This window comes from Lampetra planeri, chromosome 8 (assembly GCF_965212315.1).
Source record: "Lampetra planeri chromosome 8, kcLamPlan1.2.h2, whole genome shotgun sequence".
NCBI lineage: Eukaryota > Metazoa > Chordata > Hyperoartia > Petromyzontiformes > Petromyzontidae > Lampetra > Lampetra planeri.
Window position 1 is genome coordinate 9,557,624 of NC_136114.1, and position 24,506 is coordinate 9,582,129.

At 41.8% G+C, this 24,506-nt stretch overlaps 2 protein-coding genes across 2 annotated transcripts; one reads left to right on the plus strand and one right to left on the minus strand.

Moving 5' to 3' along the window:
• Positions 1–3,894: 3,894 nt before the first annotated feature.
• Positions 3,895–7,952, plus strand: GOLT1B (golgi transport 1B). Its single transcript, XM_078596947.1, has 5 exons — positions 3,895–4,089; positions 5,461–5,552; positions 5,719–5,897; positions 6,348–6,429; positions 7,288–7,952. Exons 1-5 carry the CDS (start codon positions 4,065–4,067, stop codon positions 7,324–7,326), a joined length of 417 nt encoding a protein of 138 aa, XP_078453073.1. The 5' UTR covers positions 3,895–4,064; the 3' UTR covers positions 7,327–7,952.
• A 3,035-nt stretch (positions 7,953–10,987) lies between these two features.
• Positions 10,988–24,187, minus strand: LOC144720301 (cysteine and glycine-rich protein 2-like). Its single transcript, XM_078596946.1, has 6 exons — positions 24,100–24,187; positions 18,652–18,780; positions 16,051–16,210; positions 14,685–14,826; positions 13,590–13,683; positions 10,988–12,167 (listed from the first exon to the last, which is right to left on the minus strand). The coding sequence occupies exons 2-6, from the start codon at positions 18,761–18,763 to the stop codon at positions 12,091–12,093; spliced, it is 585 nt and encodes a 194-aa protein (XP_078453072.1). The 5' UTR covers positions 18,764–18,780; positions 24,100–24,187; the 3' UTR covers positions 10,988–12,090.
• Between the last annotated feature and the right edge of the window lie 319 nt (positions 24,188–24,506).

The following is a 24,506-nucleotide window of genomic DNA, read 5'->3' on the forward strand; positions in this document are numbered from 1 at the left end:
GTGCAGGGGCGGGTGGAGGGGATGCCCGAATGAGTCCGCCTCCAGCTCCTCCTCCTCCCTTCCCCTCCTCCCCTGCTGCTGCTGCTGATGATGATGCTGCTGTGGTGGTGGTGTCGGGGGCTTGGCTGGAAGTGATGAGGAGTTGTACACCGCTAGCTGCCAGTGCTATTCAGTGGCCTAAAATGAAATGTTTCGCTCCGGATGATCGCTGCAAAGTATGACCTGTGTTTTGATTTAGTGTGCTGATCTTAAAGGTGCATTGAAAAATTATAATACTCCGATTGATGCTCCTGCTGTTGTGGAGTGACTCATGCAGCCAGCTATGGCTGCAGGGTTTTGGTAGTACATGTTGTTTGTCGTTTATTGTGAAGATTCCGTCACAGTTCCTATGATCACTGTTTCATTGCTTTCATGGCTTTATTTTGTTGATTTCGAAAAGTGTATTGGTTTAGCCATGTTTGTTTGTTGTACGGAGTGAGACTGATGGCCTTAATCTAAGTTGTCTTGTGGTTGTTGTTGTTTGACTTGCATCCCACTGGGATTTTTGCACACAGGGTTGGTGTACGGTGATTTTTCTGCAATATTTTGCTGTCTTTTCTTGGATTTTCTGTTTGCACATAGTCACTTTAAGATGTTTTCTTGTTCATGTTTTTAGTTTGTTGCGGTTGCACCCGATTCAAGAGCCGAATGGCTCACAGGGCTATACCTAATAAATGAACTTTGAACTTTGATGGAACTTGGCTGGAAGTGATGGGGCTTGGCAGCCTTGGCTGTCGTTTCGTTGGGTGGAAGGTGGTCCCGCAATCTCTCACTGTGGACTCCCCAAGAGATGGTCGATGCGGAGTGCTCTTTGTCAACGACCGCTGGCAGGCCTCCAAACATCGAAACTTGTGATGACACTGGGTTGAAGGGACGGGTCTTTTTTTTTGGGGGGGGGGGGGGTTAGATCGTGTAAAGATATAAATGTGTCGTTAAACCCGCCACCACTCGACCTTAACGACACATTTATATATTTACGCGATCTAACCTCCCCATAAAAAAAACTCTATTATGGATGATATTGGTCGCGAAAGTCTATGGGTTAAACTGGGTTGAAGATGTTGCTCGCTCGAAAACAAATGCTGGTGGACAATATTAGTCTGCGAAGCCAAGATGGGCAAAATGTGTCATTTATTCGCGCAGACTGACAATGGAGGTGTGCTTTTGTATGCTTTTACAAACTCTGAAAGGGCAATCGACAGGTATTATACTTTAAGGCTAATTTGTGCTGTGGATTCACAGAGGCGAAGGGGCAGAGGGAATTACCGTCCACCCAATCGGGGCTGTAGTCATGGGATGACAACTCTGGATAGCATCATAAAGGAACCAGAGATTATAATCAGTGATCCTAACACGGAATCAGTCTCTGGTTCGTATGGGATTCGACATGTACAGTCGTTAGTATGGATTTAGTATGGATACAAATCTGGATAATGGGATCATATTCTGTCCATTATCAGATCATACAATATTCTGGTATTACATCACATTTGGCCTGGCATCATTTTGCCTGGCATATTTTTGTTGCCTTGGATATCACTCACTCATGAAATCTATACTCAAGTGAGTAGTTGCATCAATTAATATAGATTCTCAATGTCATGACGTATCCAATTGCACGAATATAAAGTCTGCCAAATGTCCATTTGATTTCTGCAACCAAGAATGGTCTCTAGATCCCCAATTAGAAAACATGCTATCATAATTATATGATGCAGGGAGGGAAGGCGTGGCAATTGTTACACCTCTGCTGGTTAGCAAGAAATGTCACTTTTACTGAAAGTTAATGTCTTGGGATTCAAACTGACTGGATCTAGGTAATTCATAATAAACTTTTTTGGGTTAGATCGCGTTATTTATAAATTTGTCATAACCCTCCACCACCCGACATGGCCAATCAGCAAAAAAGTGTCACGTTGACAAAAGACAAATAGTTCACTACTTTAGCCCACCGGTGTGTTGGATTTAGGTAAGACTGGCCAATTTTGGATCAGATTCTGGGTAGTATGGGGATCAGACTTTTGAGCACTGGTGAGTCGGTTGCTGGCTTGCTACTGCTTACAGCAGAACCCTATTGGATCAGACTGTGGCTCCGAATTGACTGAAAACACTGGCCAATATGGGATTGAGCCTGCCTGTTGTGATCTCGTCTTATTACTGGGTATCATGAAGTAAGACACAAACTACTATCGTACAGTAGTATTCAGACTCAGAATACAACTCTGGTTCGTATGGTTTTGTCAGACTAAGGTTAGCATGGGATTTTATCTCAACTTTTAATAACATCCTCCCTGTGTTAATATCATTATACTGGATTGTGTTGTTTACACCAGTTTGTTAACCTTATTGCTGCTGCTAGCATTTTGTTAACGTATAACCTTTATGCTTAAGTAACAATAATGCAAATTGTTCGACTCAGAAATGTCTAAAATAGCCTTCAACATTCTTGATTTTAAGCTTTCGTGGCTGCATGTTTTGGCAATGACCCTCTCGTGTGGTTTAAAGGCCCATCCGTCAGAGTCAACAACACTGCAGAGGCAGCCACACGGTTTGCAGAAGATGTCTTCCGTCAGTTTTTTTAAATTTTTGCCGGACCTCATCTACCTCTTCCGGAAGAGCAATTCCTTTCAATTCCTCAACCGGTTCAGAACAGGATTTAATCTACCGCTCGTTTTTTTTGTATCTTCCAATTCTTCCGGAAGATGTCTACCGTCCGTTCATTTGCAATCTTTCTATTCCGGAAGATAACCAACTTCCGCTTAATCGTGATTTGAAGCTTTTGTAACTGCAGGAATCCATCCTCTTTGGTTCTTTCGGTAAAGTGACGTAGGTAGAAAATTTTAAATAAAACTAAAAATAATAATATATCAGCATACGCTTTGGTTCTTTCGGTAAAGTCACGTGGTTAGAAATAAAATAAAACAAATCACGACGTTTCGATTGCAACACAAGCAATCATCATCAGGTGTGGTTTTCCCATCTGACGATGATGATTGCTTGTGTTGCAATCGAAACGTCGTGATTTGTTTTATTTTATGTCTAACCACGTGACTTTACCGAAAGAACCAAAGCGTATGCTGATATATTATTATTTTTAGTTTTATTTAAATTTTTCTACCTACGTCACTTTACCGAAAGAACCAAAGAGGATGACAACAACACAAGCAATCATCATCAGGTGTGGTTTTCCCATTTGACGATGATGATTGCTTGTGTTGCAATCGAAACGTCGTGAGAATTTTATTGTAATATTATTTTTATTATTATTTTATTATTTCCCTTCTACGTGACTTTACCGAAAAAAACAAGAATATGAATCCCTGCTGTCACGAAAGCTTTAAATCGAAATTTAACGTCCGTTTACTTGCAAACTTTTTCTCTTCCGTAAAACCTGGAATACGTCTACCGTCCGTTCACTTGCAATCTTCCTCTTTCGGAAGATAAATACAACGTCCTTTGCAGTCACGGAAACTTCAAATCTAGAAAGGAAACGTCCCTTTTGCTTGCAATCTTTTCGCTCTTCCTATTCCGGAAGACGTCTACCGCCTGTTCACTTGCGACCTTCCGCCTGTGACACTTGCAAGGGGAGCATCTTCCGATTCCGGAAGACTTCTACCGCCCGTTCACTTGTAACGGAAGCATCTTCCTATTCCAGAAAACTTCTACCGCCCGTTCACTTGCAGCGAAAGCTGCTTACTTATTCCGGAAGATATCTACCGCCTGTTCACTTGCAACGGAAGCATCTTCCTATTCCGGAAGACGGCTCGTGCGTGTGAATTTGTTTCAATTCTCTCCCTGTGAGTAAGGACGCCTCCCATTGGTCGACGTGGCGCGTGCGACCAATGGGAGCGCTCCTTGCTGGCTGGTGGCGCCGGGCGGTCTACGTGGCCGTGGAATGATCCGACGCGGCTGCGGCGGCGGCACCAGCAACAGCTGAGATCCCCCCACGCCTCATCATCCTTCTCTTAGTCATCCTCCCTTCCTCCTCCCTTCCTCCTCGTCCTCGTCGTCCCACCACCGCCACGATGATCTCCGTGACCGACACGCAGAGTGAGTCTCCTCCTCGACGTTGGTTGACTGATGCATCAAAGCGCCTCATGTTTGCTCCGCGCGTCAAGGGGCAGTGTCGGAAGACTTTGCTCGGGATGAGTTTCCCGTCAGAGTGCGCGCCCAGTACGAGCAGGGGGGCTGCATAGAGACGATGTCCCACGCCTTTAAAAGTTGCTTTGAAATGTGTTGCGGACGTCATGGGGGGAGGTCAACGCGGTGCTTGGTGGTGGTAGCGTCCGAGCTGTAACTTTAAAGTTGTAATGTTCTTGCTGTGTTGGGTGTTCACCGGAGCGTGCCACGGCCGTGTGTGATGACAACAACAACAAGAAACGCCACCAACAACACAACCACCAGTCGCCACGAAGTGGCTGTGAAGTCACTACGGCGCTTGTGCCAGGCTAGGTGTACCTTGTGTGCGACAGCTCATAGACGCAGCCCTTGAGCGCGTGGAGCTGATGGAGGAAGAGCTGAAAGCTGTCAAGTGTTGAGTAGCAACGCCTAAGCCTCAACAGTCTACTGTAATTAGGTTCTTTCATTGAGAAATTCCGTATTATTATTATTTTACATCCCTGAGCCGGTTGGAAATTGCACGTTCATGTGGTCAAATTCCACAATGATGGCAGATTGTGGGCTCTGTGAATCCGTGCATATGGGTTGACGCAATCTAATGTCATTCACTTCTAGAGTAATGCGATTTAATTACTATCTGTGACATCCATTCTCTTTCATTAGCCCGTGACATTACAAAGGAGCTTCTGCCAAGTAATTATTGCTTTGCTATTACCACTAACAGTCCATTAACGATAGCCTCAAGGTATTAGAGTTAGTGGTAAGATACTGTAATTAAGTTACTTGATTAACAGGTGAACATTCAGGAGAACCAGGATATTCTGATTCGCAAGAATTAACTATGCGCTTTAACGTTATTTAACATATCTCTTTAATATTCTGAGGATTGTATTTATTTATATCTCAATATGGGAATGCCTCAACAGGCGATGAATGGGATACGTCTACATTAACTGGGCTTTCAACTCAGGAATATTCCAGATACCCCAGCAACTGATTTACCATCACACAAAGCGTCATAATATTCCTGTTATTTTAGCATTAAAGAGAATGTCTATTGGGATATTTTCTGTTTCAATATTTCAGAAACCTAAATGTGATATAAGTGTATTCACTGCAGTTCATACCATTCATATATCACATTACTTTTACACGCCTGACATTTTGAAGGCGTGCAAAATAATGCATGGTATTAATGGTATGAATTGCAGTGACTACACGACATACCAGAAAGTATATTTTATCTACATTTTTTATGCCAAGAAAACTCAACCAAATGTAAAACTTTGTCTTTTTTTGCAGAGATTGGGATGGGGTTAACTGGATTTGGGGTGTTTTTCCTCTTCTTCGGGATGATGCTGTTCTTTGACAAAGCACTTCTGGCCATCGGAAATGTAAGTCCAGCCATGCGTTACAAAATTACTTAATGCTGTATTAAATTGATAATGCAATGTATATTATTCCACGTACTGCGTTCCAGCACCATTGCTTGTTATTTTCCGAACTTGTTTAAGTCGTGGATTACAAATGTGTCTTTTCTTCCGTGTAATTGTTCTGCAGATTTTGTTTCTGGCCGGCCTGGCTTTTGTCATTGGCCTGGAGAGGACTTTCCGGTTCTTCTTCCAGAAGCATAAGTTGCGGGCTGCAGCGTTCTTCTTTGGTGGGATTCTGATCGTGCTTGTGGGGTGGCCGATGATCGGTATGGTGCTGGAAATATATGGCTTCTTCCTTCTATTCCGGTAAGAATGAATGTGCTGGAGTTTCAGTGCTCGGGCCAGCATTTAGATCAGTTGTGGTTTATTAATGATATCGCACCTCTGATGAACACGGTTGCATACCTGTCAACCCATACGGTTTACCCGTATTCTTATGCAGGGAAATATCATGGTTAGTTCCATACGGCGTACGGCCGTTTCAATACAGGCTTTGTCGGATGAACGTTGAGATTTATAAGGGCACGGGGGAACCATAAAGTCTGAATTGGTCTGTTATAAGGTAGGCACTGATAAGGGGTTGTCAGGCATGCGGTTGGCTATGTATGGTGTGAAAGAAGTTCAACATACACCCTCTGGGTGAGCGTTATGTAATTTCTTTCTCTGGTTTAATATTATCCAATGGAATGTTCACAGTCGTGTCTGATTGGTGATATATTCTCACTTGCATGTGTTGGTTTTCTTTTTAATTTGCAGAGGATTTTTCCCAATCGTGATTGGATTTATCAGGCGAATTCCAGTTTTGGGGTCCATATTGAATTTACCTGGATTAAGTTCGGTAAGTTGGAACCCAATCTAATATTGTGCTGCTTTTTTATAGGAAAGAAAGAATTCTTGGCTTTGAGTTGTAATCGATGAGGAATTTTCCAGCGTTTACTATTAAACAACATTGCTTTACGAATGAAGTGATGGAACTTGAATTTAATGTTATGTTTCTTCTGTTAAAGTAAATGCATGGAAGTTGTAAAGGTATGTTATCTCTTGTACGTTGAAAATGTTCAACACAACCACATTTGAGAATATCCCATATTTAAAATTATTTAAATGTTCTGTAAGATTCTGTAAATAAAGAATATACCGGTTGCTTAATTATGATTAAATATAGAACGAATTCAAATATCTACGTTATGATCTTTGAACTTGTGCTAGCAAATTCCACATGTGCTGTACTGTATTGGCTGAAACCAGTGCTACGGACACTGATCATATGGCAATGCACAGTAATGCTTTTTCATTTAACAGTATTGGTCCAAATCTGTGCAATACATTTTTTTGTTTCTGCATGAATTGTAATTTTTATTTGCCATGCTTACTGCAATTAGGTGCAATAATAATGTTAAATGTCTGCATTTATAATACACTCAATTTTAATATAGAACTCCTGTTGTCTGTGATAGTGTGCTTTTGAACTTGTATGTCACCTAGAAACATTGGGGAACTCATCTCATGTGTGGAAACTTTGTGCAGCCAAGGGATTACAGTCCTGATAAAGTGTTTCCATTGCCTATTGTCTGATAATTGCAAACCGTTGATTGTGGAAAAGGGCAGGCATTTTACATCCTCTGACTTCACTGATAAGATTTTGCAAGCAAGGGGGTTTGTGAGGAAAAACTTTTCTGTTGTATTTTTGTTGCAGCTGGTGGACAAAATTGGAGAGAGTGACACGATGGTGTGATATGCTTTCCACTAAGAAGGGTCAAAGAACAAGACTACAGCTCTCTGTGCAGTGCGTGAAGATGTTAATGGCATAGCAACACATTTAAAAGAAAGCCCTCCAAACACAGACTGGACACTGGAGGTCTAAACGCATTGTCTGGATAAAAGTGTTTATTATATTGGATCATAAACACTCTGCATGGAAACACAAGCGCCAAGACTTTGTTTTTTGTAATTTATTTTGCTTAATTTTTATAAGACCCCATTTTGAGCTTTTGAAGTGAAATACTGTAATATTAATGCATTACTTGGTCATTAGCTGATTCCAATGATTTAAGAATTAATGTTCTGTTGGCGGTAATATCAAATTATTGTGTTTAATCATGCAAAAATACTTTGATTTGAGTGAGTTGGAATATGTAAACATTTTAACTCCACACAGTCGCATTTATAATGAAGCAAGGTTAAAGGTTTTCAGTAGAAATTCAAGCATGCATCTTATGCTTGATATTTTGAAATTTCTGTAGAAACAGAGGCATTTCAAAGGTTTGATGTATATTTCTACTGCTTAGATTGTACACAAAACACTATCCATGTTGTACGTGGTACAGTGATGTAAAATAAACTCCTTGTTAAGTTCTGTAAGAACTGTTTTATGTCACGTGCTTTAAATATTAGCATTAAAACATCTGTACAATTCTGCAATCTTGCAACTTAAAATACTGTACATCCAAATGTTTCATTGAAACAAAAATAGCAGAAACACGGCCTTTGTTGGTGCTGGTAGGGACACAGACAAATTATAGATTTGAAGTTGACTTTTAGCAATTGAAAGTGTTTTCAAACGTTATTTTTGTAGGCATGTAACGATTTGTCGAGGAAAAAAAAAATTTTGTCCACCGCATTTTACGCACCACTAGAGGCGCTAAATATCATCGCAGTGTTGAATACAATTCGATTCTTGAGCCGAATTGCGGTACTCTTAATTCATCAAATCGTGAGTGGACCAATGGTTACATGCCTCGTCTTCCATAACGTGTCTGCTATGAGCGTGTGGCGCCACTAGGCGGTGCTGTACACTCATCAATGCACTGAGTCAAGGCCTGTATAAAAAGTGTGCTTAATTTTAAACTGACAAATGTTTGTTTCGAGCTTTTACTATGATTTGGAAATGTATATTACACAATATTTAACCCCTAGTTTGTTTGGGGGGTTTTAATTTTAAGCAATTTTTTTTTACGTGTAAACGCAAAAAGAAGTGACAAGGGCGTGTTGATTTTGCCATCAAGAAGAGCTCTCGTCTCTTATCAGTTTTGTAAGGGGCCTTAATCTTCAAACTTGAGACAAGCAAGCGGAATTTGGTTTTGAATTATTTACGAAATGTAAAGGCATACAAACGTTTACATTGAAGGGTGGGCCTTTTGTGCGACATCAGGAATTGTGTACACTTTTTTCCATACAGATGATGAAATCTTGCTGGTTTAACATCGTCTTTAACAAAAAAAACTGCATCAATAGGTGTAAAATAAACGGACAGCACTTATCAGAAAGTGTTTTTTGGTATTTTATAACTCCACGACATCATATTGTAATCATTTGTATTAATTAATTTGTATATTAAAGTGTGTTTTCTGTGGTAATGGTTTCAGATCAGCTTAGTTTATGGTGAAGTTGATAGTTTACAATTCTGAAGTAATCATAAGTTGAGTCATTCAAAGAAATGTGCTCTAATCCCAGCTATTCAGTGCCATTTAAAAAATGATTTTTTTGAAAGTTGTATTAAAGAAATAAAGGATTAAAGATAAATGGTGAAAGTATTAGCCATCCCATTTGCTGACAACTCGCTATTACAACCAGTGGAAATTAACTACAGGAAAATGGTGAAGAGTAAAATCTCAATTTGAGCAAAACAAATGGCATGTACACGTTTGATGAACAAAATTAGATTAATTGATGGTTGGACGTTGCTAGGAAACAGAATATACCTATACATTTTGAAGGCCGATTGCTATTAAAATGATGAAATGTTGAGAGTTACAGCAGTTTTAAAACAAATGCATATGATCATGAAAAGCAACACACCATTGTGCCTGAAGAACGCTTCAATCGGTATATATATATTACCTACCATTGATCAATATAAACTACCAAAAATACGGAACAAAGCTGAAAAGTTCACAGAAACACACGAGAGATGCACGTTTGTAGTTAAACGGAGAGACTCAAAGAGGAATGTTGATGAGGCACATCGCTTCAAGGGGTTTATGGCTGATGGACAAGCCTGGTGATAAAATAGTAGCCAATGGGGGAGATATCGCAACGAGATAAACTCTTGTGCCAGAAATGGGATTGTGCCCAGCAGCCTTCATCCAGCAGTGGATAGGTCAAGGCTGATATAGTTTTAAGTGAGAATATGTTTTAACCTGTGAAAGTTTAACAACGCACATGCAGCCAATATGCTGTATGGTCTATTTGTTACAGTATATGGCCTTACGTGCCACTGCTCATGTGCAGCGAGCTGCATTATTGCTTTGTATTGCAGTGCTGTCTGGAGTCTAGTGGGTGTGCTGTAGACATGGCTATATACATCCTCTCGCAGGCATTGTGTGTAAGGTTAATGTATATTATATGCGGTTTATTATGGGAATGTAAGATGCCATCTCTGGTCCATATAGAATGTAGTCTGTAGTCTGTGCCTGGGAGGGCAATCGGACTTGGTTTCTTATTGTGATGATCAGGGGTCATTGTCCATGCCGTGTGTGGAGTTAATTCTCGTCTCACGTGATGCTCGAATGTTGTAAAACACACAGAGCGTGCTCCGAGTTCACAATTTTTATTGTTAAGTAACAACAATAACACCAGTACAGTACACGTTTGAACGAACAATTGTGGTCTCCAGAGCACAGCATAGTTTGTACAACCTTTAACACAAATTTAGTATAACTTGTTTAACTGATGCACAGCATTGAACGACAGGGACGGGGGTGGTAGGTTCTAAAATTTTGATTTAAAGCTTTCGTGACTGCAGGGATTCATATTCTTGGTTCTTTCGGTGAAGTCACGTAGAAGGTGATTGCTTGTGTTGCAGTCGAAACGTCGTGAGAATTTTTAATTGTCATATATTTATATTATTTTATTATTATTTATTATTTCCCTTCTACCGAAAGAACCAAGAATAAGGTTCTAAACCGTTTCTGCAGAAATTAATCTAGGAGCTGAGTTCTTGAGGAATATAGAGATACAAACAAGGTAGCCATGATATGAATGTGTGTGAGTGGAGGAACTGGGTGATTGGGGAACCAGGTGATTGGTAAATTGGGTGATGACGGAGCCGAGTGCTGGAGGAGTTGAGCGATGATGAATCAGGTGATAGGTGTAGCAGGTACTAAGTGAGTTTAGTTGGTGGTAAGAAATGCGATTGGCGGAGTCGTTGGATGGCAAACAGCAAAAAATGTCCACGTAAGAGAATGTCGTTACAACGTAAGCAATATATGTTTAAAAAAAAGACGGCGCATAAAAATAAAAGCACACACGTCACTGACCCATGCCTTCCCGACCTCTTCTGACAACTCACCCCCAACTTCTTGTGCATAGGTTGGACATATGGACGCAGTGGTAACGTCTCACACATTAGTGGCTGTTTGGAAACCGTCACCCTTTGTGTGATGTGCAAATGCGAGCAGTTAGGAGCGTGAATGTTTGCACATTGTCGACACTTCCTTCAAAGAGACATGTGGCAGTGAGGAAATGCAGTCCTGGATTTTTTTGCAAAACTGGGCTTTGAGCAGAGCTGTAAGATCCAGAAGGGATACGCTCTTTTTTTTCTTTCGCAAATGAGCTGCCTATCGCAGGCAACATGTGTCAGTTATCTTACACTGAATAATGGTAATATAACAGGGCCAAAGAGTAACCATAAAACCTCTGTCACTGATGTCGGTAAACCCAATGAAAATGTACTCTAATGTACATTGGCCAGTCATGGCCAAACGTTATTTCAGAACATGTGGGGGAAAAAAATGTGGCTATCAGTGTGTGTTGCAATGTATTGCCCATGCCACTGCTGGCAGAAGGGCATCCATCCATGGACTAGACTCTAGAGGGAGCTCTAGAGAGCCCCTCTAAGAGGGTTTTTGGCCCCTCTTCCACATTGGCCACATGTTTACAAAGAGGTGGGAACACCTTCACTTTATACTCGACCGGCCAATCGACTAAGTTTGTTTCACCCGTTTATACTGCCCGGTGGACAGAGGCATGGGAGGAGGTGGAGTGAATTTAAGAAACATGCCGGTTGTTCCAACTGCTATGCTTGGGGATTGAACTACCAACCCCTGGATTGCAAGTCCAGTTTGATAACCATTACACCGTGGCAAACGTGCTCGTATTATATGAGTTGCTGGCAGAGACCACAGGTTTTATACCACAAAGTATTCTCACCCTATGCTCGTGTAGTAAGAAGAAATACAATTATTCTACCATGTAATCTGCGGGGCTTGCCTCTACAATTAAAGGACTGACGATTCTAAAATGTACACAGTATTACTGCTAATGTCAAAACGTTAAATTGTAAACGTCCCAATTCCACACACACAGCAAATAACGTCATTTTGTTATTGCCAAAAATACACAGGAACTTTCAATGGATCCTTTAGACTCCTTTCACAATTTGATTATAGATATAAGTATTTTGGGGACATCAATCTTACACATTGTATTAAACATGCCTGCTCGGCTTTTCTGACGGATCTCAATGTGCACGTTCTGTTCACGGTGGTCACCTTATGGCTCATTGGGTGTGCGCCAGTGCTCCAGCGCCTTGGCCAAACCCAACGCCTTTGGGTCCAAAGTATTTTGCATAGCAGCCTGAAAAATAAACGCGAGTACGTTACTTTGAGTGTGTGTGTATGTGGTGGGGAGCGGTGGTGCAACGCTTTGCGTGCTGCGCTATGAACCCGGCGATCTGAGTTCCATTCCCGCTCACGGCCAACACCGGTGACCATTATCTGAACTGGTCTTGGGCCTCCCCTAGGTCGACTCAGCCTCAAATGAGTACCTTGTGCGGTGTGTAAAAACATTGCAAGTAGGAAGACAAAGGCGGCCGGGCGTGTTGCTGGCCACCCACCCCCTCGTGTGCCGTGCCTGCCTTCATAGGTGCTCGCTAACAGCACTTGCCCCAACAGCCTGTTGAGGCTATACGGGTGATCTTTGTCTTTGTTTTGATACATAATTTAATTTCATCAATGCTAGCCATATGAGCAGTGGTGGTGCTCGGCATAAACAAACTCAGCAAGCGCTTAGGGTCCCAAACAGCTGAAGGGTCCCCAGAATCAGAAAGCTAATTAATCTCTCTTGTTTGTATCTCCCTTCTCTAATCTCAATACATACAGTATATACAGTGTCTCTTGTCTGTATCTCTTAGGTCAGATAACTTTAAGTTGATAAATCAAAAAAGGGGGCACCTCCAAAAACAATGTCTGCTTAGGGCCCACAATGGACCAGTACCAAAGGTCCCCCGTGTAGCCTGTACAGACTGTTGGGGCAAGTGCTGTTAGCGAGTAGCACCTGTGAAGAAGGCGGGAATGGCACACGAGGGGGTTAGGTGGCCAGCAACCATGCCCGGCCGCCTTCGTCTCCCCAGTGGTGATGTTTACGCACTGCACCAGGTACTTATTTTAGGCTGAGTTGACCTAGGGGAGGCCCAGGACCGGTTCTGATAATCGTTACTGGTGTTGGCAGCGCAGTGCTTGCCGCTACACTACTGCACCCTCCCGCAGAGGGCCAGCATCAAATATCCCTCTGACAGCCTTGACAGACTTTTGGAGCAAGTACTGTTAGCGAGCACCTATGAAGGCACTGTGGCATATGCACATAGACAACATGAGGTGTCAATCAACTGCTGGATGAAGTCCTGTCCATGTCATGTCAGACGTGGCAATGGTTTGTGATGCTTTGTGAAGGGGAGGCCAGGAAAAACCAGTTCAAATATCACTCGCCACTTCTGCAGCTGGGACTTGAACTCATGTTTACAGGTTAAAAGCATATGTGTACTAACCGCTGTGTCACTTACTCCTCCCCTGCACATACACAGCATATTTACACATACACACAAAAATGCAATAATGCACATAGAGCCAAAATAAGGCAATTCTACGATAAATAGTGTTCAATTTGAATGCTCGAGAAAGCTCGTATTAACATTGGAGTTACCTTGGAGATCCACCGAGAAACCGTTCACCGTATTGTAATTATATGCTGCGCATCAAAATTCTGGTGCAATAATTGTACCTTTACAATAGAGCTCTCCATCACGGTCAGTGACAGTGGTAGATTCCAGGCCCTTGCCACATTTGGCACAGCGGAAGCAGCTCTTGTGCCAAGGCTGGGGAAACAATGCATGGGGGAGGGGGGGGGAGGGGAATAGTGTGTGCACGTGGAAGCAGAAACGATGCATGGGGGGAAAACATATAGTGTGTGCACGTGGAAGCAGAAACGATGCATGGGGGGAAAACATATAGTGTGTGCACGCGGAAGCAGAAACGATGCATGGGGGGAAAACATATAGTGTGTGCACGTGGAAGCAGAAACGATGCATGGGGGGAAAACATATAGTGTGTGCACGTGGAAGCAGAAACAATGCATGGGGGGGGAATAGTGTGTGCACGTGGAAGCAGAAACAATGCATTGGCACGCACTCATTCACACATCATTGCTGATCGAAGTGCATAGTCAACTTTTAATTATCCGGGGTTAATGGGGAGACGGGTCGAGCAGATAAGCGAGATTCACAACATAAATATTATACCGAAGGAAATATTTTGTGTTTGTTACCTATGGATGGGGGTGAAGATATAGAATGTGGTGGTATGTGCTATAATTATTTCTTAAAGTATTCCGTTTACCTGCCGACTAGTTTGTGGCCATATGTGCCCTCAGTCGGAAGAGAGGATCCACAAAATAATTAATCCAGTGTGCGCGTACAATTATAACTTTTTGTTGTTTTTGCAAGTATGGTTAATCTATTCATAATCAACGTTTTTGGGTTAGATCGCGTTATTTATGGTTAATTTGCCATTCGAACAATCCAGCTATGGATAAATATAGAGTTGACTGTACTGTTCTATGTCTCCACATATAAGCGACGAAAATAATCATTCCAAAAATATATTGGCTTTCCGGACCAACATTAAGCTGCATTTCTTTAGATAAAACCACCTCTCAACCCGGTTTCAATGTTCTGGGTCTCATCAGCAGTCAGACCTGTTAAACAAATGCTTCTGGATTAACATACATCATTGGCAAGACCACTCCATATACATTTACGGGACCTGGGGAAAAATACAAATAAATTAAGTGGAAAATTTTTAATCAGGCAGGGCCCACCTTTCCGGCGCCCACGATTTTCTCTGCGGCGTAGACGGCCTTTGTGCATCGGGAGCAGGCGTCTGCCGCCCCGCCAAACCGCTGGGCCAGCTTATTCACGGACGCTCCTCCCTGGCGCTTGGCCCTGTTACTGCTGCTGCTGCTGATGCCATCAGTCGCCGTGCCACAGCGCGCACAATTAGGCCACGCGAGAGGGAGGCTGCGCTTTCGCTCTCTCTCTCTCTCTCCCTCCTGTATTGCCGAGCTCAGGAGAATTTGAGATTACTTGCGTTAATTGGATGAACGCCAAACAGCAGCATACCGAAATCGCATTCTGTTGCTTGTGTAAATAATTGGAAAATGTTGGCTTTACTGCTCCGCGTGTCAGTGGCTGTGCATGCACTTTGTTTAAAATAGTGAATAAAGGGGTCAAACATTTTTTACATTAAATTTGGTATAAAGGATATAGAAGTTGGCATTAAATTACTAATTAAAGTCAAAATCAGCTCAAGGATTTTTTAACACACACCAACCACCTATTATTCAAATGAATGCTTGTTTGACATGTATTCAATTCCTCAGAAAACAAGCTTAAAGATTCAGGAAGGCTTTCCTGTGTGAAGGGCATTTTATTATTATTTGAGGGCATACACCGTAGCGACATTATTACACTGAGAGATTCCACTAAATGTAATTGTGGCAGGAAATGATTAATTTTTTTAGTCGTAATGTTTACAAAGGTTCAACCTACACACACATTTCTTTTAAGCAATTTTATAAAGGATGCACAGCTGAGATGTAACCATTTACTGTTTCATCAGGCATCCCATTATAGCGTATTACCATCGTGAAATGAAATTTTCCTTTTAAAATGTACACAAAGCATTGCAAGTGCACATTCGCTGAATAGTTTGCAAAATGTCACAATAAAGATGCGATTTATTATTCTTACATATGTTTATTGTGTCTTAATGGGTCTGCTTTCATCTCCTGGTTTAATAAAGGATACTATATATTTATTGAGCAGTTTTAATGTCATAACCACTCAATAAGTATGTATTTCTAGCGGCATGGGTACGGTGGGACAGTGGTTAGCGCACTGCTCTACAATTCCAGCAACTCATTTAGATTCCCGCTCATAACCAATAACAGAGGCCAATATTTGAATCGGTCCTGGGCCTCCCCCAGGTCGACTCAGCCTTAAATGAGTACCTGACGCAGTGTGAAAACTACCACACCGGGGGAGACAAATGCGTTGGTGTTGAGCATTCAAAACGCGAACAGCACTTGCCCCAAGTTTCTTAAAAGGAGGATTTTTCAAATGGGTATATCTAGGGCAATGTTTTTGAGCAGGACAGTGAGGAGGTGATGGAGGAGGGGGTCGTACCTATGTGCCATGACGCCACCGCCATCCATGCTGAGGGCACCAGCGCCCTGGCCAAAGCCGTATCCCTTGGGGCCATACTTGCGAGAGTAGCAGGGCTGGCAGTAGATCTCATCGCCGTGCACAGTCACCGTTGATGTCTCCAGGGCTTTGTGACACACCACTGCCAGGGCACGCAGGATCAATGATTCAGAATATGTATTTGCACTGGAAGAATTCGATGAGCTCTTTTTCACAGACGTCGAGATTCACATGCTATGAGAGTTACCAACCCACCACCCCTTGACATCAGGCTGCAGGGCACCCTCTTTCCAGGGTCTGCTGTGTATGTGTGGCCCTCCAGTTTCGTGTGGTCATGGTCTATTGTTGTCGTTTTGCTGCCTTGCCCAAACTTACATTTGGTCTTGACAACCAAAATAACAAGAAGATCCATTTTTCTAGAATTCAGTAAAAAAAAACCCTCAATATTTCAAGAGCCGCAATGAATGTGAAAACGAGACGGTTGTCCTTCATATATAACGTCAAGAAGTGGTCCTTAAAGAGCCGCATGCGGTTCCGGAGCCGCAGGTCGCTGACCCTTGGTCTTGACAAATGTGCAGGAATTTATTTACTACTGCAATTTGTATGTCCATGCTTTATTGATATGTATTTAATTATTCACGTTTTAGCGAACTACTTAAATTCTTCTCGAGATGACTCTTGTATCATGGGACCTCCATTTCCAGTATCAAAGTATAAGAATAGGTTTTACCCTTTCTGGCGAATAAACAGGTGTTAAGATGTTAAAAAACCAAAATTAAACCTTTTTGCAAGGAATCATGTTTGCATTTACCACAGATACTTGTGGTGAACATGCAAACAAAAAACATGCTCTGGTAGTGTATGAATTGTCTTTGAAACTCATTGGTCCACACCAGAGACAGCTTTCTTTAGAGCCAAACCTCAAAAAGTGGTTGCCAGAAAGGATACAACCTATTCTTATATTACTCTTGCATCCTTTATTGTATTTTTGTTGACGTGACTTGCTGACCTGCCCCTACTGGGCATCTGCAAAACCGAGCTTCGTAGCTTTTAAAGTTTTCGTGACTGCAGGAATTAATATTCTTGGTTCTTTCGGTAAAGTCACGTAGATAGAAAAGAAAAATATTGAAATAAAATTAAAATAACAAATAAAAAATACTAATAATCAGTAAAAAAAATAAAAGCAGAAAACCCACGACGTTTCAATCGCAACAAAAGGGGTCTTCATCATGATGAAAACCGCATTATGATGAAGACTGCTTGTGTTGCGATCGAAACGTCGTGGGTTTTTTACTTTTATTTATGTATGTTTAATTGCATTTTTTATTTTTCGAAAGAACCAGGAATATAAGCTTCGTAGCTAACTAGAGCCCTCTAAGATGAGTAAAGATTTAGTGTGTATATGTCTCAATTACTGCATATCTTGTGCAGTCCCGTGTGTATTACGGTTGCTCTGTGCGTTATTTGACATTACGTCTGATGTAGTGCTCCCAAGAAATGAATTGTTCCTGAAGGTTCGAGCACGTGGAGCGAAATGTCGGGCATCGTGCCAAAAAAACACGCGGCACAACCCGAAAACCCCATTGGTTAAATGAACTGGATTACAATTCACACCAGTTTTCAGAATGTTAACATTTGCAAAATCTCATGCTAATTGGTAGACAGGTTAAATGACACGATGTATCGTTAAATATTAATTGTTACGCCAGTTATACATTGGATCACGTGTGTAAGAATCGATGTTTTTAAATGTATATATGTTGTACTTAAGCCTTAAGGTAACCATGTCTGTACTATACTTATTAGTCATCAATCAAATTTCGATTTAAAGCTTTCGTGACTGCAGGGATTCATCTTCTTCTGAATGATTCAGACGCTGTCTTTCCGACAAACCTGTTCTTCACCTGAGAACGGCTGCTTGCGTTGTGGCCGAAACGTCGTGAGAATTGTATTTTATTATGTTTTATTTTTATTATTTTATTATTTCCCTTCTACGTGACTTTACCGAAAAAACCAAGAAGAATCATCAATCTGATACCACCTTGGCATCTCAACGTTTACAAAGTCACCCTGCAGAATGCAAGCCGCCATCAATGGACAGGACCACATTCACCAGGCAGTACAGCTGCCAGCATGTGGAGTTGCGGATGCAGATTGATGCTGAAGATGACCCCCTCTTTAAAGGGAGGCTGCAGTCATGCACTAATAATCAATACATGTTTACATTTATATGATGGGCATGTCAAAATGTCTTCTGGCGTGCCACTGAGGGCCTAATTTCTCACTCGATATTTTCCAGAACCCTGCTTAGGCTGGCTTGGAGTAAGCATTATCGGCGTAAGGGACTACCACTAGAGTACGAGGTATGCCTATGCATAGTATGCCTACATTTATTGTACCCTATATTCCAATACACCTATGACCAGAATCCTAGGATTATAGGGTACAATGAGGAGGAAACAAGGAGTAAAGGATGTGGCATGCCAAAATAATTCCCGGACCAGAGTTCCGGACTGCTCCAGCTGATATTGAGCAGTGGTGCCGCTAATTTTCACCGTGGGTGGCTCAGGCGTTGCTACTCACAGCACTGGAAGCAGGGGCGGTGGTAGCTGCGCCCATCGCACTGCACCTCCTCCGCGTGGAACACCACCTTGCCACACGTACCGCAGTGAGCGCCTCCTCCCCATTGCGACATCGTGCCCCAGGAGGAATCTGCCCACACAGGTCCCAGGGTCAGTCAATCCACAAGATGGTGGAGTTTAACACGGTAGGCTTTCGCGACCAATATTATTCATAATCAACGTTTTTGGGTTTAGATCGCGTTATTTATAAATGTGTCGTAACCCTCCACCACCCGACACGGCTAATCAGCAAAAAAGTGTCACGTTGACAAAAGACAAATAGTTCACTGCTTTAGCCCACCGGTGTGTTGAAGGGTGAAACCACAACATTGGTGGAGGGTGGCATGAACGTGGAGGGTACACAAGGGGTGGTTGTGGGATGCACGGAGCACAGAGTGGGCAACAGACGGCGAGGGAGAGATAGTTGTTATTCTCCGCACAGCTTTATCGGCTTTACAACTTCCAGAAAATCTTTTGGAAGTGTTGGTCCCATTTTCTTACTTAGAACAATTACAATAGCTAGTGTCAAAATATTAGTATGTGTGTATGGTGAACTTCTTTCGTACCGTACGTAGCCAACCGTGCTCATCGGAGGTGCTGATATTTGATTTTTTACCTCTGAAGACGCGACTTACAAACGATAATTGAAGTTATTCATGGCCGTGTGAAAATATTTGCTAGAATACGACTGCGTAGGTTATCACAGTTGCGCTATACAGCTCTCCGATGTGTTTTCTGGTTGTCCTGTGTGCTCGGCATGCTGTCCTATGCTGGAACTGGGTAGTTTTGTTTCACGTCGGACATCATGCAGAACAACATGCGATGCAACCCAAAAATACGTTGGAGAGTTATACGCCACAACTGTGAAAACCTAGAGTTCTGTTCAAGCGTATCTTTCTCAAGGTCATGACTAACTTCCCCGATGGTGTTTATGAGTCACATTTTGCCAAATAGCATCAAATAATAATGAGCAACATTCATCGAAGAATTCTCACATTGCCTATAGGAATGCTTAACATGGCTTCCAAGGAACTTGATTACATTTTTTAAATATCAATATGCTTACTGTATTATATGTTGTTTACCGTATGTGCTTTTAAGTTTTACATGCATTACAAATTTGGCATTTGGGCCACAAAAATAACGTTAGCATTTCAATATATTAATTCTTAACTCAAAGATCTATAAAAATGTGTTGTCAAACTGCCCAATTAATTACCACTGCATCATATAATAGCAGTAGGAGAACGTTTTAATTATTCAACAGCATCATAACACACCCGAGGTCATTGTGACACCAACGCAAAAATTAAACGATAAGCAATAAAAAAAACCGAGTCTTCTTTACAATATATAGTATCTGTTTTTTCATTACAATGAAATACAGCTCTCTTTATAACTGTCACATTTACATATAAATTGATCTCTGGTAGTAATAAAAAAGCGAGTGCACAAGCCACGCATTACCGAACTGTACCAAGGGAATAGTTTTCATATTTTTTGGCGGCGTCATAAAATTACTTATGTAGAAGAGAGCATGTTTGAGATTACTGCAACCATTCCTAAACAACACACATTTTATCAGCATAATGATTTCCATCTCATACTGTGTTCAACAGATAACTCTATAGGTGTTTACTTTGATTTCAATTGTAACATCTGCAGAATATGTTTAAGCATAACGATTTCCATCTCATACAATGTTCAACTGATACATCTATAGTTTTTTTTTTAACTTTCATTTCAATTGTAACATCTGCAAAATATTTTTTTAAACGAGAATGTTATAAGAATTTAGACTTTTTCCTGGTCTTCTATTAATTGGTGAATTTAAAAGCATTTAGAGTTTTGTACAATTACAAGAGTTTTTTCTTGGTGATGTAATACACACATAGCTAGCTGATAAATACAAACTGTGCAATACCCAGTTTACAAAAACATCTTGATTTTAGACCCAATTTAAAATGTATGAATTTTATATTGGGTCTAACTGAAGCCCACATCCCAGTCTCATCGAGTAATTTTCCTTATTGTGCAAAGACAATTAATGAAGGCAGCTGCAACACAAAGTGTATGAACTCAACCACTCGCCATGACTCAAAGGCATTAATATACACACGTAGTGCATCGGTACATAAGACACCTTAAGCACATCCAGTACTGTAGATGGAATGATGTTATTTTTTGCCAGAGCCCATTAAGACACCAAATCTCTGATTGTGTCAAAAGGAGACCTGGGTGATAAAAGCAAACCAGCGCAAAGTCGGTATATAAAAATGAATTACAAGATTTACAAAAACACTAAAAATGTCAAATAGTCACACAGTGAACCCATAAATTGGATGTTTTGTTCAATACGAACATTGCACAAAGGGAATACGAACACTTAATCAATAAAACAGACGAGGTAGAAGCATCCATCAAAAGCATTTACATTCAAATTGTCCAAGCACTTGTTTCCCCTTTAAATTGGACTTCCGTGAATGATGTACAACCAATGCAAACCAGCCATTGGTTTTGGACAGTGTTTAGTATATAATTAATATATATTATACTGGTAGGAACCTCCTGGTTACACCAGCCCACAGGGGATTATTGTGCCCGTCGTGCAGGGAGGGGCTGGGTGGGGAGGGGAGGGTGGGGAGGGGCTGGATGGAGAGGGTGGGGAGGGGCTGGGTGGGGAGGGTGGGGCTGGGTGGGGAGGGAGGGGCTGGTCACCCCGTGGTGCCCTTGTAAAACTCAACGTTTAACCTACTCACGCCGGCTTGTGCCCACCCTCACAGTCGGGCATATTTGCGGAATACACCACGCCGCCGTTGACCCTGGCCATTGACCGAGCAACCCAACGTTCCTACCAGCTCCCTCCGCAGGAATGTGTTTATTGGCAGCAGCTGTTTAAAGCCTTGTAGTGCCAGGATATTACTAATGGGTCTTGGGTGTGAGGATGTGATGAAAAATAATTGTCATTCCCTTTGTAAATCCACAATGCTGAACTAAGGCCTCACCACACCGTGCCAGTCATGGGTTGTTGTTAGCCCAAAGTTCACCACGCTGGTCCATGCAGGTGGCTGAAGGATTGTCCCAGGACGGGTTAAGATAGCACCACTGATGTTAGCCATGGCTATGAATCGAACTCTTCTCGATTTCCCATTCTATTCCTCTTCCTTCCCCTTGCCCCTCCACTCCTTCCCGTCCCTCCCCTACCCTTTTGTGATCCCCAAGTACCCTCCATCGCCGTCACTCATTCATCAATCCTTGGATATCCCTGCCATCGACCATTCTGTCACCGTTGTGTAAGCTATGTCAAGCGTCTCCAGTGAAAGCACTCTATAAATATACATGAGATTAGATTTTGGGAGAGGTCATGTATATACGTCATTGTTTCTAACTATTACCCTCCACCACCCGACAGAGCCAATTCAATCAAGTTCTATCACGTGGGCAAACGTGCCAATTGATTTTTTACAGCAAACCGGAATGTTGAAAAGCAAGCAATAATGTTTTTATTTTGTCTCTTTCGCTGGAAATTGCATCCAACATCATCAGGAGTGAACAAAAGCTCAGCTCCCCCCGTGAGAGCTGAACATTTATAACGGTGTGCATTGAGCCAAGAACCCTTTCTGCATGATACACCATTGCAATGTGGCCAGCGGTGTTTTTTTTCCCGGCTCACTGCGTGCCATGAACACGGCAACCTGAGTTTGACTCCCAGCCACGGCTAGCATCAGTAGCGAGTGACATCTCCACCGGTCCTGAATGCTTGACCCCACTTCACCAACCTGAACTGACCAGCATAGTGAAGTATAGTCAAACAACCCTCCTAACCGACACTGTGTGGGGAAACCTTCATCCAGCAATGAGAAGGAACAAAGGAACTCTGCATAAATTAAACATCGCATTGTTTATATTCTTGGTTCTTTCGGTAAAGTCACGTAGAAGGGTAATAATAAAATAATATACATATAAAACAAATAATAAAATAATATAAATATAAAACAATACAAATTATCACGTTTCGACTGCAACACAAGCAATCATCGTCAGGTGAGCAATCATCATCAGGTGATGATTGCTTGTGTTGCAGTCGAAACGTCGTGAGAATTTTTATTGTTTCATATTTATATTATTTTATTATTTCCCTTCTACGTGACTTTACCGAAAGAACCAAGAATATGAATCCCTGCAGTCACGAAAGCTTTAAATCAAAATTAAAAAATCGCATTGTTTCTTAAGTGAGATGTGCCAGTATGCACTCAATGCATTAATTTTTTTAATTAAATCCTCAGGCATTTTATAATAATGGGCACCGATTTTACATATCTTACTGAGGGCGGTATCATTAAAATGTTACATCACGCTTAATGTACTTTGCGAAATATGTACATTTTGCGGGAATATAAAGTGTATGTTTAGGCCATTTAGGTTTAATATTCCTGCATTTTGACAGAGAGAATGAAATTACAAAAAACCCATCAAGAGTGCTATTACAAGTAAACCATCAAGAGTACTACGAATTAAAAACAGAACCTTGAAATACAACACAAAAACTTGGAGTTAACACGACACAACCTGGAGAAATGTGATCAAACATCGAAGATCTAGTTGATATCTGGCATAAAAATGAAGTACAACCTTTGGTCGAGACAATTTTATCAAACACGGCATACACCAAGAAGAAGAACATTGCAGTAATGAGTTACATATGAAACAAAATCCTGGATGAACCTCCCTTAAAATTCACGATGTGCGTACATCACAAAAATCACGGTATATGCACGTACGGTATTGCAATAACGAACTGCCTTGCACGTGAGTTTGAGCGGTGGCGCATTGGTTAGCGCACTGCGCGATGAAACTCAGAGACTCGAGCTCGACTCCGCAGCTCACAGAGGAAGCGAGTGATATCTGACCTGGTTCTGGGCTCGCACTGACAAGTGTGGTGAAGTATGGTCAAACAAGGAAGGCTGTCATCCAGCAGTGGATTGACACAGGGACGAAACGTCCATCATACGCACGTATAACAGCACACGGATAATATACTTAAACATGATACGAATGACGATTGTATAATAAATGCACCATTCACGCTTAAATTGAATCACATAACGGTGACCGTGAACGTCATTCACATTACATAATTAATTTGGATGCATCACGTGAAATACATTTGTACGTACATATAATACTATTCAGCTATACTTCGTTATATTTGCAGCGCATTAATACTATCGGAGGATATAATAGATTGCGGTGGCATTACTCTTCAGCCAAAACTATACTTGAACAGACGAATTGTTTTTTTTAAATGGTGTTATTAAACACATGCAACACCGAATTAAACCACAATGGTAGTTCTTTAGAACGTGTTATTCAAAAGCGATTCTAAGGCGACACCAATGAATGTACTCACGTGCAGTCGGCTAAAGTAGGCGAAGCAGCACAGCAGACTTAAGAGCTAGACAGCGACGCGTTCTGTCCTCGTTGTGCGAAGATCGCAGTGAATTAGCAGGAGCAAAATAACCTAGAGGGGCCATAAATTAAAACCCAATCTGCCCGAGCGTCGTTTGCGAGGCTAATATATCGCAGCTGACGTGCCATCAGGAAGCCCTGCCTCTAACGCATAAGCAGGACCAGGTGCCTGCCGCTTGATGCTGTTGTTAAATGCACGAGGGTGAATGGGTTGTTCCCGTTTAGTAATGGCTTGCAATCTGACCGAAACTGACAAACTAATCAGGTAAGGTCCACTAAGCGATGTAGCTCTTTTTCAAAGTGTTCTGGCCACAGATTATAGCTCAACGAAGTGGCTTATCATGTGGA

What these genes read in the sequence shown, in the direction of transcription:
- GOLT1B (XM_078596947.1), top strand. Translation starts at nt 4,065, where the DNA reads ATGATCTCCGTGACCGACACGCAGA. An exon ending in GGCTTCTTCCTTCTATTCCG is followed by an intron (nt 5,898 to 6,347) that starts GTAAGAATGAAT and finishes TTTAATTTGCAG; the next exon opens with AGGATTTTTCCCAATCGTGA. An exon ending in ATTTACCTGGATTAAGTTCG is followed by an intron (nt 6,430 to 7,287) that starts GTAAGTTGGAAC and finishes TTTTTGTTGCAG; the next exon opens with CTGGTGGACAAAATTGGAGA.
- LOC144720301 (XM_078596946.1), bottom strand. Translation starts at nt 18,763, where the DNA reads ATGTCGCAATGGGGAGGAGGCGCTCACTGCGGTACGTGTGGCAAGGTG. An exon ending in CCGCCCCTGCTTCCAGTGCT is followed by an intron (nt 16,211 to 18,651) that starts GTGAGTAGCAAC and finishes GTGCCCTGGCAG; the next exon opens with TGGTGTGTCACAAAGCCCTG. An exon ending in AAATCGTGGGCGCCGGAAAG is followed by an intron (nt 13,684 to 14,684) that starts GTGGGCCCTGCC and finishes TTGTTTCCCCAG; the next exon opens with CCTTGGCACAAGAGCTGCTT.